The following is a 12,808-nucleotide window of genomic DNA, read 5'->3' as shown; positions in this document are numbered from 1 at the left end:
GTTTCAATATTAATATATAATAAAATAGAAACAAATAAAAAAAATCTGCAGGAAAATAATAGAGAGAGGAAGACTAATGAGTTAATTTGTATTGGAGTAAACTAAGGGTTAATAGGGGTTAATAAAGGAACATTTTATTTTAAAAAAAAAACAACAAAAAAAAACTTTATTTTACTTGTCGGGTTGCACAGCCCTGTTTTTGTTTTTCAAGAGGAGAGGGAGAGAGGTTTTGTCCAGAACAGAAATCGCAGCTGTGTAAACTTGCGTCAAAATCCCAGCAGAATCGCAACACAACTGCTCCTGAAATCGCATTCAAAGACACATAGAAATTGCACTGCATCAGTGTGTAAAGTCTTGTTTAAAAAAAAACAAAAAAAATAACAAACATGTTGTACTTAGCTGCTCTATTCAGTTGGTTTTGCACAGAGCAGCCCTGATCCTCCTCTTCTCTGGTCCCACTTCTGTGATCCTGGCCCCTCCCTCCTGTTGAGTGCCCCCCACAGCCAGCAGCTTTCTATGGGGGCACTCAAGCCGAGTCACAGCTCCCTATATCCATTCATACATGGAGCCCCAACCTGGCGCTGCCCCCTTTTCCCCCTGATTGGCTGACTGGCTTTGATTGACAGCTGTGGTAGCCAATGGCCCCTGCTGCTGTGTCTCAGCCAATCAGGAGGAATGTCCCGGATGGCTTAGCCATTCGTGGACATCGCTGGGGAGGCTGCTACACACAGGTTTTTTTTATCATAAAGTGATTGTAAAGGCTCATTTTATTTATTTAATTATTTATTTACATGTCAAAATTACCTGCTCTATGCAGTTGGTTTTGCACAGAGCAGTCCGGATCTTCTCTTCTCAGGCCCCTCTTTGCTGCTCCTGGTCCCCTCCCTCCTATCGAGTGACCCCATAGCCTAGCAGCTTCCTATGGGGGCACCCAAGTCGAGTCACAGCTCCGTGTGTCCATATTATTAAAAAAATAAAATAATAATTATACTAGTAGGGGTAGATCAGCGATGCCGACTTATAGCAGGACTATGATATTGCGGTGGACAATCTGACACTTTTGACACTTTTTGGGGACCAGTGACACCAATACAGTGATCAGTGCTAAAAATATGCACTGTCACTGTACTAATGACTCTGGCTGGGAAGGGGTTAAACATCCAGGGCGATCAAAGGGTTATATGTGTTCACCGGGATTGATTACTAACTGTGTGGGAGGTGCTTTTACTGTAAGAAGGCAAAGACTAGTGTTCCTGCCAGGGGCGGACTGACAACTCATGGGGCCCCTGGGCAATAGGAGATTATGGGGCCCCCAGGCAATCAGACATTATGGGGCCACACAGTATATATACACACACACACAGTATAAAATTACACAGTGTACACAGACATGTTTCTATTGGCTGAGAATGTACTGGAGAGGTGGCGCAGCTATAATCTTGGGATTTTTAGACTAAAAGGATTTCGGTGAGGGACATTTTCAGAGACAGATGTAAAAAAAAGCACACATTTTTACATACTAATCCCTGGTTTTACTGAGGCTGGCAACCCTGATGGGGCCCCCGGGCAGTGCCCAAGTGGCCGAATGATCAGTCCGCCCCCTGGTGCCTGCTTAGCAGGAACACAGGATCTCTACCTCCCCTTCCTACAACACGGCGATTTGCCCTGTTTACATTGGCAGACCGCCGTTCTGTCTCTCTCAGAAACGATCGGCGAGTCCTGGCAGAAACAAACATCCTTGCTTTCAGGACAGAGCTCTGCATTGTTTACATATGCAGAGCTCCATCTTGTATCTCTCCTGGGAGATGAGCGGGTGTCGGCGGTCATCCATTGGCCGGTGTCTTGTCATATAAGGTCCCCCATCCGATAGTGTCCGCTGTGTACTGCGCATGCGCAGTACACAGCAACACAGATTCCGAAAATTGCCGAGGATGAACGGCGCCTGCGCCGTGAGTCCAGGTTCCATCCCCACTATCCAAGTGGACATAGAGTAGGAATATAAAAGAGCCGAGCGCAGCGAGGCCGAGCCCGAAGCGTGGCGAGCGAAGCCCTCTAATATTCACAACCCTATGTCCGCTTGGATGGTGGGGCCACCAACCCCACTCACGGCGCAGGCGCCGTTCAACTTCTGAGATTTTCCGAAACTTCGTCTGCTCCGTACTGCGCATGCACAGTACGGGGCGCATGCTATATGATGGCCGGACACTATAAGGCACAACACCGGCACCCACTGATCAGCTTCTGCTGTGACTAATCACAGGGGTGGGGGGGGGAGGGGTCCAGAGGCAGGGCACAGATACAACATGATGACTTTTTTTGGGGGTGTGTGTGACACACCCAAAATCTGCACCTAGTTAAAGTGAAACTTTAGTAAAAAAAATAAAAATAAATTAAGTCCTGCGAGATCACTTCAGGCTGGTCAAAAAAATGAAGTCCTGCGAGATCACTTCAGGCTGGTCGCTTTTGCAGGTATAGTGATGAAAAGAATTAAAAATAAGTGCCTATAGTGTTTAAAATCCAGTAATACTCTGTCTCGCCCTGCTCTGCACATGCTCAGTCACGCTCCATTTTTAGGCACTGTGCTGAATTTGTAGAGGCCAATCTGCTGACAGCCTAAAGATTTACTGCTGCTCAGGAGGTCTGGGCTTCAGCAAAATGGCTGCACTGCAGCAGGAAGAAACAGTAACAATGTTGGAGAGATTTACAGCACACACTAATTTTGGTATAATAATTATTGTTGAGGAACATGGCTTTTTTTTCCTCAAAGAATAGGTGCAGGTACTTCCTGCTTCACCCCTTGTCTCCGTCCCCTACCTACTTCTGAGCATGATCTTCTGCAGGTGGGAACAATAAATCCCCCCCAGCAACAAAAGTATCCCACCAGCTCCCTTCCTCAACAGCAGATTCCTCCCAGAAACAAGTGATCCCTGAGCAACATAAGATCCCCCCCCTCCCGTGACAAAAGATCCCCCAGCAACTGGGATCAATAGACCCTCCAGGACTAGTCCAGGATTCACCCGGACAGTTCAGATTTGGAATCGTGTTCGGGTTCGGGTTTCAGACTGCTTGAAACCCGGGCACATTATTTTGACCGGATGTGGCTTCCCAGCAGGGTTGCTGGCTGCAGTTGTCTAAGCTGAGAGTGTGTGTTACTCTTTCACACTGCCCAAGGTCAGCATTAACACCCCCCCCCCCCCCAACACACAGACAGGAGAGGAGAGAGGGCTCGATCTGCACCTCTTCCCCCCACCCCTACACCTCTGTCTGCCCACACTCCAATCCTCAGGGCTGTACCTCAGAAAAGGAAAACACGGGGGGGGGGGGGGGTGCGGAAATTTGAAGTCCAGCAGCCTCAGATACATCTGGGTGAGAGGTGCTGACTGCCAAGGGGTGAGTGAGCTCACCATCCATCCCTGTCTGTGACTGAAGTCTCTCCTTTCTCTCTCTCTGCCTCTGAGTACAATAAGGTAAATCAGAGTTCTCAGAGCACCCCTTACATCAGAGTTTCCGCTTTACACCAGAGGGCACATTGTTTCCCATTACATCAGAGTCCTCTCCGTACAGCAGAGCTCTCAGTGTCCCCCCTTAAATCAGGGTTCCCAGAGCATCCCTTATGTTAGAGTCCCCAGAGTTCTCCCTTACAGTGAATGGGAACTCTGTGAGTTCAGATGTAAAAGTGGAACTCTTGTGATTAACTTCATATGATTAGAAATGTTATTTATATATGTATATGTATATTAGACATGTGCGCCATCAATAAATTTGTTTTGTTTCGTTCCGTTTCGTAGTAGAATTAATTTGTATTTCGTGATTCGTGTCCCAAATTTCATACGAAATACAAATTTTGTTAGGTTTGTTAACTTTTCGTAACAATTCAAGAGAGGTCGTGCCCGAAACGTGGCGAGGCTGTGCTCAAAGCGTGGCTAGCGAGAAAAGGTAGTGCCTGAAGCGTGGCGAGTGAAGCAAGACCATGCCCGAAGCGAGGCCGTGCCCGAAGCATGACGAGCGAAGCTAGGCCGTGCCCGAAGCGTGGCGAGCGAGGCGTGGTAGTGCCCGATGCGTGGCGAGCGAAGCGAGGCCGTGCCCGAAAGGTGGCGAGCGAAGCGAGGCCATGCCCGGAGCGAGGCGAGGCCGTGCCCAAAGCGTGGCGAGCGAGGCGAGGCATCACGCATGCGCAGTCCAGTGGGTAGCCAAATGTGATGGGTCGCCATGTGTGACAAAACAGCAGAACGGTGTCCGCCGCATTCCTGCTGAAAAAAATTCCCTGATTAGGAATGTATGTTTCTATTATAAATAAAGTTTATTAAAAATTACAGAATTTTGACGTTGAAACTCAGAATTCTGATGATAAATTGCCTGATTTGGAAAACAAAAACCGAATTGTGTGTTTCCAATGAGAAGATGTTATTAGATGTAGAGATCGGTTTCCAAATCCATATATCCATATATATATATATATACATATATATATATATATATATATATATATATATATATATATATATATATATATCTCTGACATTCTATGGAGGGTGGTATACATTGTATTATTTTTATTACATTATTTATATATTATTCAATATTCATCCTGATAATCTGATAATATTTTGGAGATTTTTCTCCCCCCTCGCCCCCATACAATTGACTGTAATGATAATGAATTGGATTTTCTTAGATATTTGCAATCCATTTCCTAATTGAACCTTTTGGCTGTCCATCATTCCCCCTTCAGCCAATTCAGTGAATAAAACCAGTGTTGACCCCGCCTTTCCAGCCGTCCCAGCTGCCCATTGGTCAATCTCCTCGGCCTCTCCCCGCCCGTTTCCCGCCTATTGGCCCGCTCTCGCGGCAATCACTCGGCTCCCACCTTGTCGTCTTTGTCTCCTGCGACGCACGCTGGCTCCTCCCCATCGGCCCGCCCCCCTCCCGCGGTTGGTGGGCCGGCACCTCTCGGCGCGCCGCCATTGGAGGGATCGCTCGTCGCTCATCGGGTCGCCGTTCTGCCTCCCTTCCCAGAGAGCTCTGCGCGCCGCGGCCTTGTTCGCGCCTTCAGCCCGCTGAGGAGCCGCTTCCTCCACCGCCGCCATGTCAGACTACCCCGGAGCACAGACCGGGAACCGCAAGGACGCCTTCGCTGACGCCGTGCAGAGGGCCCGCCAGGTGAGGAGGGGAGAGGGGGAAGGTGTGCGCCGGACGGGGAGGCGGCGTGCGCCCGGCATTGTGTGCCACATATCGTGTGTGTGTGAGAGAGACAGAGTGTGAGGGGGATGTGTGTGACGAGCGGCGGCCTGAGAGCCGGAAGGAGCGGCGATGGAGAGGAGCTCCTCACTACACACGCTCACATTGTCCTCATACACATACATGGAGGAGAGGAGGGCGCCGGAGCCCATGTACACAGCCGGAGGGGCCTGCTCACACACGGGGGGCCTGTGACTGCGGGAGGGCGCCTGATTTGTACCGGGGGCTGATTTAGATCTGGGGGGCATGTGACTGGAAGAGAGGGCATGATTTAGATATGGAGGGGGGGTTCTGATTTAGAACTGGAGGGGGCATGATTTAGATAGGGGGGTTGATTTAGACCTGGGGGATGGGGCCTGATTTAGATTTGGGGGGGTTCTGATTTAGAACTGGAGGAAGGGGCCGATTTAGACCAGGGGGTCCCTGCGACTGGTGGGGAACCTGATTTAGATCCAGGGGGCTGATTTAGACCTGGGAAAGGGGGCCTAAATTAAGACTTGGGGGTGGCTGATTTACATCTGTGGGGGAGGGGGTGCTGTGACTGCTGGAGGAGGCCTGATTTAGATCTGGGGGGGCTGATTTAGATTGGGGTGCCCTGTGATGGGGGGGGGGGGCTTAGACGTGGGGGAGAGTGGCTGTGACTTGGGTGGTGAATTCTTAAGAGCCCCATCATGTGAACCAGTAGAAGTTGTGGCACGGCTCACAGCTGAGGATCGGGCAGTGTGGTGGCTGATTGGAGGAAGAGGGGATGACCTCAGCTGAGGGTCGGCCAGTATAGTGGCTGTGGGGGGGGGGGTCAGGTTGGCCAAATTTCCCAATATGAGATGTGACTCTCAGTTGAGAGTCTGCCAGCATGGTGGATGATTGGGGGAAGTGGGGACAACTCTTACCTGAGAGTCGGGCAGCATGGTGGCTGGTTAGATGATGTGGGGAGAGGACTCTCTGCTGAGAGTCGGGGGCGGCGTCCTGGATGATGAGGGTCGGGCAATATTTGGTGGCTAATTAGAGGAAGTGGGGATGTGGTTCCCAGCTGACAGTCGGGGGACATCATCCTGGATAGATGGTGGAAGAGGGCACAGCTCTAAGATGAGGGTTAGGTGATATATGGTGGCTGGTTGGAGGGCGCACAGGCACAACTCACCTGGATGGAGGGCGCAGGGATGACTTGTACCCGAGAGCCAGGCAGCATGGTGGCTGGTTTGAGGAAATGGGTATGTTGTGTACCTGAGGCAGGTAGCTGGGGAGGGGGCTCTCTAAGTGTCAGGGGCAGCATCCTGGATAAATAGCGGAAGAGGAGACAACTCGTAGCTGAGGGTTGGGTATTTTGGTGGTTGATTGGTGGGGGCACAACTCCCCCGGGAGTCGGGCAATGTGGTGATTGGTTGGTGGAAGCGGGGACACAACTCCCCTGGGAGTCGGGCAATGTGGTGATTGGTTGGAGGAGGCGGGAGTCGGACAGCGTGGTGGTTGGTTGGTGGAAGCGGGGACAAAACTCCACTGGGAGTGGGGCAGCATGGTGGCTAACTGAGGGGGGGGGGGGTGATTCCCAGCAGAGAGTTGGGGACAGCATCCTGGATAAATAGAAGAGGAGACACGACTCCAAACTGAATCGGGCAATATAGTGGCTGATTGGAGGAAGCGGGGGACATGACACTGAGCTGAGAATTGGGCAGAAAGTTTTCTGATTATAGGAAGAGGAGAGACAACTCTCAGATCCGATAATAGGACAGCATGCTTATCCAAGCACTCAGACTGGCGGGTCAGAAAAGGGGGTGGACCTCCCCCTGAACCATACCGGGCCACATATGCCCCCACATGGGAGGTGTGGGTGATTCAAGGTGGTGGGACCCTGCACCCCCCCAAGCCCAAACCACCTTGTCTCCATGTTGATGAGGACAAGGGCCTCTTCCCAACAATCGTGGTTGGGGGTGCTTATCAGCATCTGTAAGCCCCCCCCCCCCCCCCTTAACCACTTCAGCCCGGAAGGATTTGCACCATTAAAATGACCAGGCCATTTTTTTCAATATGGCACTGCGTCACTTTAACTGGCAATTGCGTGATTGTGCGACGCTGTAATCCAAATCTGACCCCAAATGACACTTTTTGGGGAGCAACAGTGATGTTATCACATTGATCAGTACTATAAGAATGCACTGATCAATGTACAAATGACACTGGCAGGGAATGGATTAACACTAGGGGGCAATCAAGGGGTTAAGTGTTCCCTGGGTGTGTTCTGAGGTCACTTTCACACAGGTGTTTTAGTGCTAAAAATGGCGCTTGCAAAGAGCCTCTCCTGTCACCCCAGTGTTATAAGCCTGAGTGCTTGCTCGCTGGAGCAGTGAACTTGCGGGACGTTGGGAAAAGCCCTGCAAGCATCTTTGGGGGGGTTAAAATGACCTGCCCATTGAAATTAATGGGCAGCACTCCCGAAGCGCCAGCAAAATGCTTTGGTAGAGGCGATGTTAGCCCTTTCTTCTGCCGCTAACGGGTGTGAAAAGCACCGCTAAAATGATGGTCAAGAGCCACTAAACTAGTGGCGCTTTATCGGTTATGCCCTCACCGCCCCAGTGTGAAAGTAGCCTTACTGTGGGGGGGCTGCCTGGAACACGACAGAGATCGCTGTTCCTGATGACTGGGAATAGCAGATCTCCATCATGTCCCCTGTCAGAACGAGGTTTACGCCTTTATTTTCATAGCCAGATCCCCGTTCTGCCTCTCTATACCTTGAATGCGGGTCACCTCGCCCATTATATCGCATGCACGGCCTGACGTACACCTACAGCAGTTTGTTCTATCCAGCCACCTTATCACAGTATAACTGCGGCAGGTGGTCTGGAAGCGGTTTAAAAAAAAAAAAAAAAATTCTCAGTATCACTTTAAAGTGGTTGTAAACCCTTACAAACCACTTTGACCTACAGGTAAGCCTAGATTAAGGCTTACCTGTAGGTCCAAGAAATATCTCCTAAACCTATATGGTTTAGGAGATATTTGCCCGAAAACGGGCACCGCTGTCTACGGCGCATGCGCCGTAGACAGCTGCGCGCAGGCGCACTGAGCGTGGCAGTTCCAATAATGGAGCTGCCGCATTTGTCGACTCCCGTGCGCATGCGCGGGAGTGACGTCATCGCGGCTTCGCTGAATGACAGCGGCGGAGCTGCGAGACGCCACCAGCAAGATGGATGCGGCGGACTACAGGGGACAGCGGCGACTTCGCTGGCTCCTGTGTCAGGTAAGTGACACATAATGGGCTACTATGCGATGCATAGTAGTCCATTATGCTTTACCTTTGCAGGGAAAAAAAGAGGAAGTAACTCATCAGGGTTTACTTCCTCTTTAACCCTGGGTTCATGCTGATGTGATGCAGGAACCAGCGAGATTGCAGCGGCGGTTCCCTCTTCTCTCCTCTCCTGCAGGTGGGTGTTCTCGACACCCGCAGCAGTTCACACAAGGCAAAGTTAATGCCGCCCTCCCCTCCCAGTTTATAGATCGTAGTGTGGACTGTGAACTCGAACGGGAATCGGATCACATAGGTGGGAACACTCATGCGTTCTGATTCTAATGCAGGGGGAAAACAAGTCCCTGCACTATTTTCTGTGTGAATTGAGCCATAGAACTGCGTGGCTGAACTCTCATTGCTCAGATCGCATGTGATCATCACCTGCAGTGCGGGTACGAATCGCATGCGTTCTGAGTTCACGCTGCTGTGAAGCCCCTTTCACACTAGTCCAGTTTTTCAGGCTGACCCAATGGGCTCCTCTATGGAGCAACATCCCATCCGATCCTTTGTGTTAAAAACTGACGTTCCACATCCGTCTGGCAGATTGTATGGCAGTCAGCTGTAAACGGACAGGCACTCTGTTTATATCCAACCGCCCATAGAGGAGAGCGGGCTTGTCCCCATGTTCAGTCTGCATAAGCGGAGGGGACACGGACCAGCCCTCTGCCGGCTCTGTGGGGATGAGTGGACAGATTCCCTGCTAAGCAGGCTGAGTCCCAATGGAGCCTATGTGGAAGGGGCTTCACGTGTGTGTGTGTGTCTGCACATTGTATTGGTGTATGAAAGTATATCGTTTCCTGTACATTTGCATTGTAGTATCCCTTGTGTATTGTAAAGCATAGTATACTAAGTGTGGTATGTTGTGTGTTGCAATAGTATTACTACCTGTATTGATTATTGGTGTATCCCACACAATATATATAGGTTGCCACATATTGCATTTTTTTTAGGTCTGTATACTTGTGTGTGTGTGTGTGTGTGTGTGGTGTTTTTTGTGCCACTAATAATGGGAAAACCATAAGAACATTCCAGGAATGGTCTTTTTTACATAGTTGCACCATGGACCAATATAACTAAAGTCTATACCATACCTGGCTGATGCCCCTGAAAGCTGGAAATCACCGATGCAGTCACTGCTGCTTCCTTTTATTTAAAAATGGTTTTATTGATGACATACAAAATGTTTAAAAGCAGTACGGTCACACAATCTTTCTCCACAATTAGGTTTATATTCAGAAATCGGTAAGATAAGGCACCAAAAACGTGTTTTGCACCTTACAGAGGTATATACCATTTAGTAGTAGCGGACAGTCCTTATTACAGAGTGCAATAACTGCCTTATGCAGTGCTCCATCTATACCTCGTCCTTTACAGCAGCCGGTCCATAATAAGATCAACCGGAGCTAGCCCAGCAACGTACAGCCAGTGCGCCCAGATTATATCAAACTTTCTTATACTGCCCCTGTTTTTTGAGATATAATTTTTTTTTTTTTTTTTTTCTAATAGTATCGCCCATTTTTCACCCATTCTCTCACTGCAGATGGTTCTTCTGATTTCCAGTGACTCTGTGTATAAACTTTCTGGCCTAGAATAGAGCCCTAGTTATCCCTATCCTAGAGGGGTCCTCCTCTAAAACATCATCCATGATACCTATTAGGCAGAGTTTAGGGTGAGCCTTCAACTGTACCTGAAAGACACTATTAATAGTGTCCATTACCTACTTCCAGTAGGTGTGTAGTTTGGGGCACCTCCATAACATGTGGATCAGGTCGTCATGGTCTCTCTTGCGTAGTCACTGCTACTTCAATGATCTATACTTGCTTCCGAGTCCAATGCTGAGCGGCTGGTCTGATGTATTGTCCGTACAGGAGGTCAGCAGATCAGCATGGGCACTGAAATAAAAAGCATTCCCTAAATGGTGCTCTTGCCGGGTGGCTGACCACCTGTGTTCACAATGCATTGTGTTGGCTGCTCTGCACAGGAAGTGGAGATCACTGGAATAGCGGTGACTGCTTACTGATTGCAACCTTCGGCATCGGCCAGGTATGTTATGTACAGAGTTGTATAGGTCCAAGCTGGATCAATGTGACTACGTACAAATATACCATGCCTGGAATTCCTCTTTGATTATATTATGGCTGAGCTTCATCAGTTCCTTCCTCTGCCAGTGCAAAGTGGCACTGTGACAATAAAACCCCTCCCTGACCACTTCTGAGTGTCCTGGGGCCAGAATTTATCTTTATATTTTTATTTTTTGAGAGGGCACCCCGTTTAAAATAAAAATTAAGTCAGCAGCTACAAATACTGCAGCTGCTGACTTTTAATAATCGGACACTTACCTGTCCCAGGGTCCAGCGATGCGAGGGAACGAAGCAAAACACCCCCCCCCCCCCCTCGTTCCCTGCTCGAACAGAGCCGTGATATGCCACACACTCATCTGGGAGATGTGACAGGTCCCAGATGACTGCGGCGCCAAGGGGAAGTGTCACCAGCTCGGGCAATGAAGAAGGCAGACTACGTGGGACCCCCTACCAACAGGCATTTAGAGGTGAGTAAAAAAATTTTTTTTTTATGAATTTTAAGCAATTTTTTTTTATTTTTTTTGGTGGCAACACCACTTTAAATTGTTAGGCCGGGCTCACAGGGGTGAGCTACAGTTTGGCCACAGTGTGGTTGACTATTGACTTCTTTCAATGATTTTTATTGGTAAACTTCTTGATAATGCCAGAAAAATGAAACCGCTATGAAATCGCTCTGCCTCACATAGGCAGAGCGTGATCGTATACACGTAAGCCCACGGTACACTTACAGAAAATGCATACAAATCAAAAGAACATCCAAAATTACAAACCTTAGAGTGATTGTAAAGGCTTTGTTTAAAAAAAAAAAACATGTTGCCTCCTCTGTGCAGTTTGTTTTGTACAGAGCAGCCCAGATCTTCCTCTTCTCTGGTCCCTCTGCTGCTCCTGGCCCCTCCCTTCTTTGAGTGCCCCCAACCAGCAGCTTGCTACAGGGGGCACCCAAGCCCAGCTTTGTGTATCCATTCAGATACAGAGCCCTGACCTGGCCCCGCCCCCTCTCTCCACTGATTAGATGACTGACTTTTTGACAGCTGTGGGAGCTGATGGCGCCGCTGATCTGTTTCAGCCAATCAGGAGTGTACTGGATGCCTGAGGGGATCGTGGACATTGCTGGTGTGAGAAATAGCTCTGGTAGCTTGGGGGGGGGTGGCTGCTACACACAGGTTTTTTATCTTAATGCATAGAATGCTTCTGTCTTCACGACTCATTTTAATGAGTAATATGCCAGTACTATGATTTGGGGGCGAAAAAATGTAATGTTGTTTTGCTAAGACACCTTTCACTCTGGGGTGCTTTGCAGGCGCTACATCGCTAAAAATAGCACCTGCAAAGCACCCTGAAAGAGCTGCTGCCGTGTCTCCAGTGTGAAAGCACCGAGGGTTTTCACACTGTGGCGGTGTGCTAACAGCATCTTTAGAGCGGTGTATACACCGCTCCTGCCCATTGAAATCAATGGGGCAGCGAGGCTATACCGCCAGCAAAGTGCTGCTGCAGCAGTGTGTTGCAGTGATTTTAACCCTTTCTCGGCCACTAATGGGGGTAAAACCGCCCCACTAGTGGCCGTATACCGCCGCTAAAAATATCAATTTTACAGCTGACGCCACTCCTGCCCCAATGTGAAGGGGGCCTTAGCAATCCTATTAACCTCTATTAGACTTGCATGATGCTGCATCTTTGAAGTGCTTTCAGAAAACACGCAGTCTAAAACGCAGATACAGTCGCTCTGACAAACTGCAGCACCCTGCTGGCAATCCAGCCTTAACACCCCTTTCACACCAGGGCGTTTTGCAGGCACTATAGCGTTAGAAATAGCGCCTGCGATCCGCCCTAAAGAAGCTGCACCATTATGTGTAGTGTGAAAGCCCCGAGGGCTTTCACACTACAGCGGTGCACTGGCAGGACATCAGGGAAAAGTCCTGCCAGCAGCTTCTTTGGAGCGGTGTGTTTACCGCTCCTCCACCGCTGCTCCCCATTGAAATCAATGGGGCAGCGCTGTAATACCGCCGGCAAAACGCTGCTATTGCGGCGTATTGCCGGCGATTTTAACCCTTTCGCGACCACTAGCGGGGGTAAAAGCGCCCCGCTAGCGGCCGAAATGCACTGCAAATCCGGTGGTAAAACGCCGCTAAAAATAGCGGCGTTTTACCGCCAACGCTATGGGCGGTGTGGTGTGAAAGGGGTCTAAAAGAAAAGTTCAGTATTTAAAAAA

General features: G+C 49.5%; 1 protein-coding gene across 4 annotated transcripts in view; it reads left to right on the top strand.

Annotated features, from left to right (window-relative positions):
- Nucleotides 1-4,989: 4,989 nt before the first annotated feature.
- Nucleotides 4,990-12,808, top strand: part of KHSRP (KH-type splicing regulatory protein) — a 56,108-nt gene continuing 48,289 nt past the window's right edge. For 2 of the 4 annotated variants that reach the window (XM_077470464.1, XM_077470463.1), the window contains exon 1: nt 4,990-5,160. In XM_077470464.1, the coding sequence (XP_077326590.1) occupies nt 5,086-5,160 (75 nt within the window). In that variant the 5' untranslated portion in view covers nt 4,990-5,085. The remainder of the gene's footprint in view (nt 5,161-12,808) is intronic. The other 2 variants (XM_077470466.1, XM_077470465.1) reach the window with 1 other exon arrangement.

Source organism: Lithobates pipiens, unplaced genomic scaffold (assembly GCF_037356315.1).
Source record: "Lithobates pipiens isolate NorthernLeopardFrog02 unplaced genomic scaffold, aLitPip1_a1.2 Scaffold_8, whole genome shotgun sequence".
NCBI lineage: Eukaryota > Metazoa > Chordata > Amphibia > Anura > Ranidae > Lithobates > Lithobates pipiens.
Note: the sequence above shows the minus strand (reverse complement) of the source record. Positions and strands in the feature narration are given on the sequence as shown.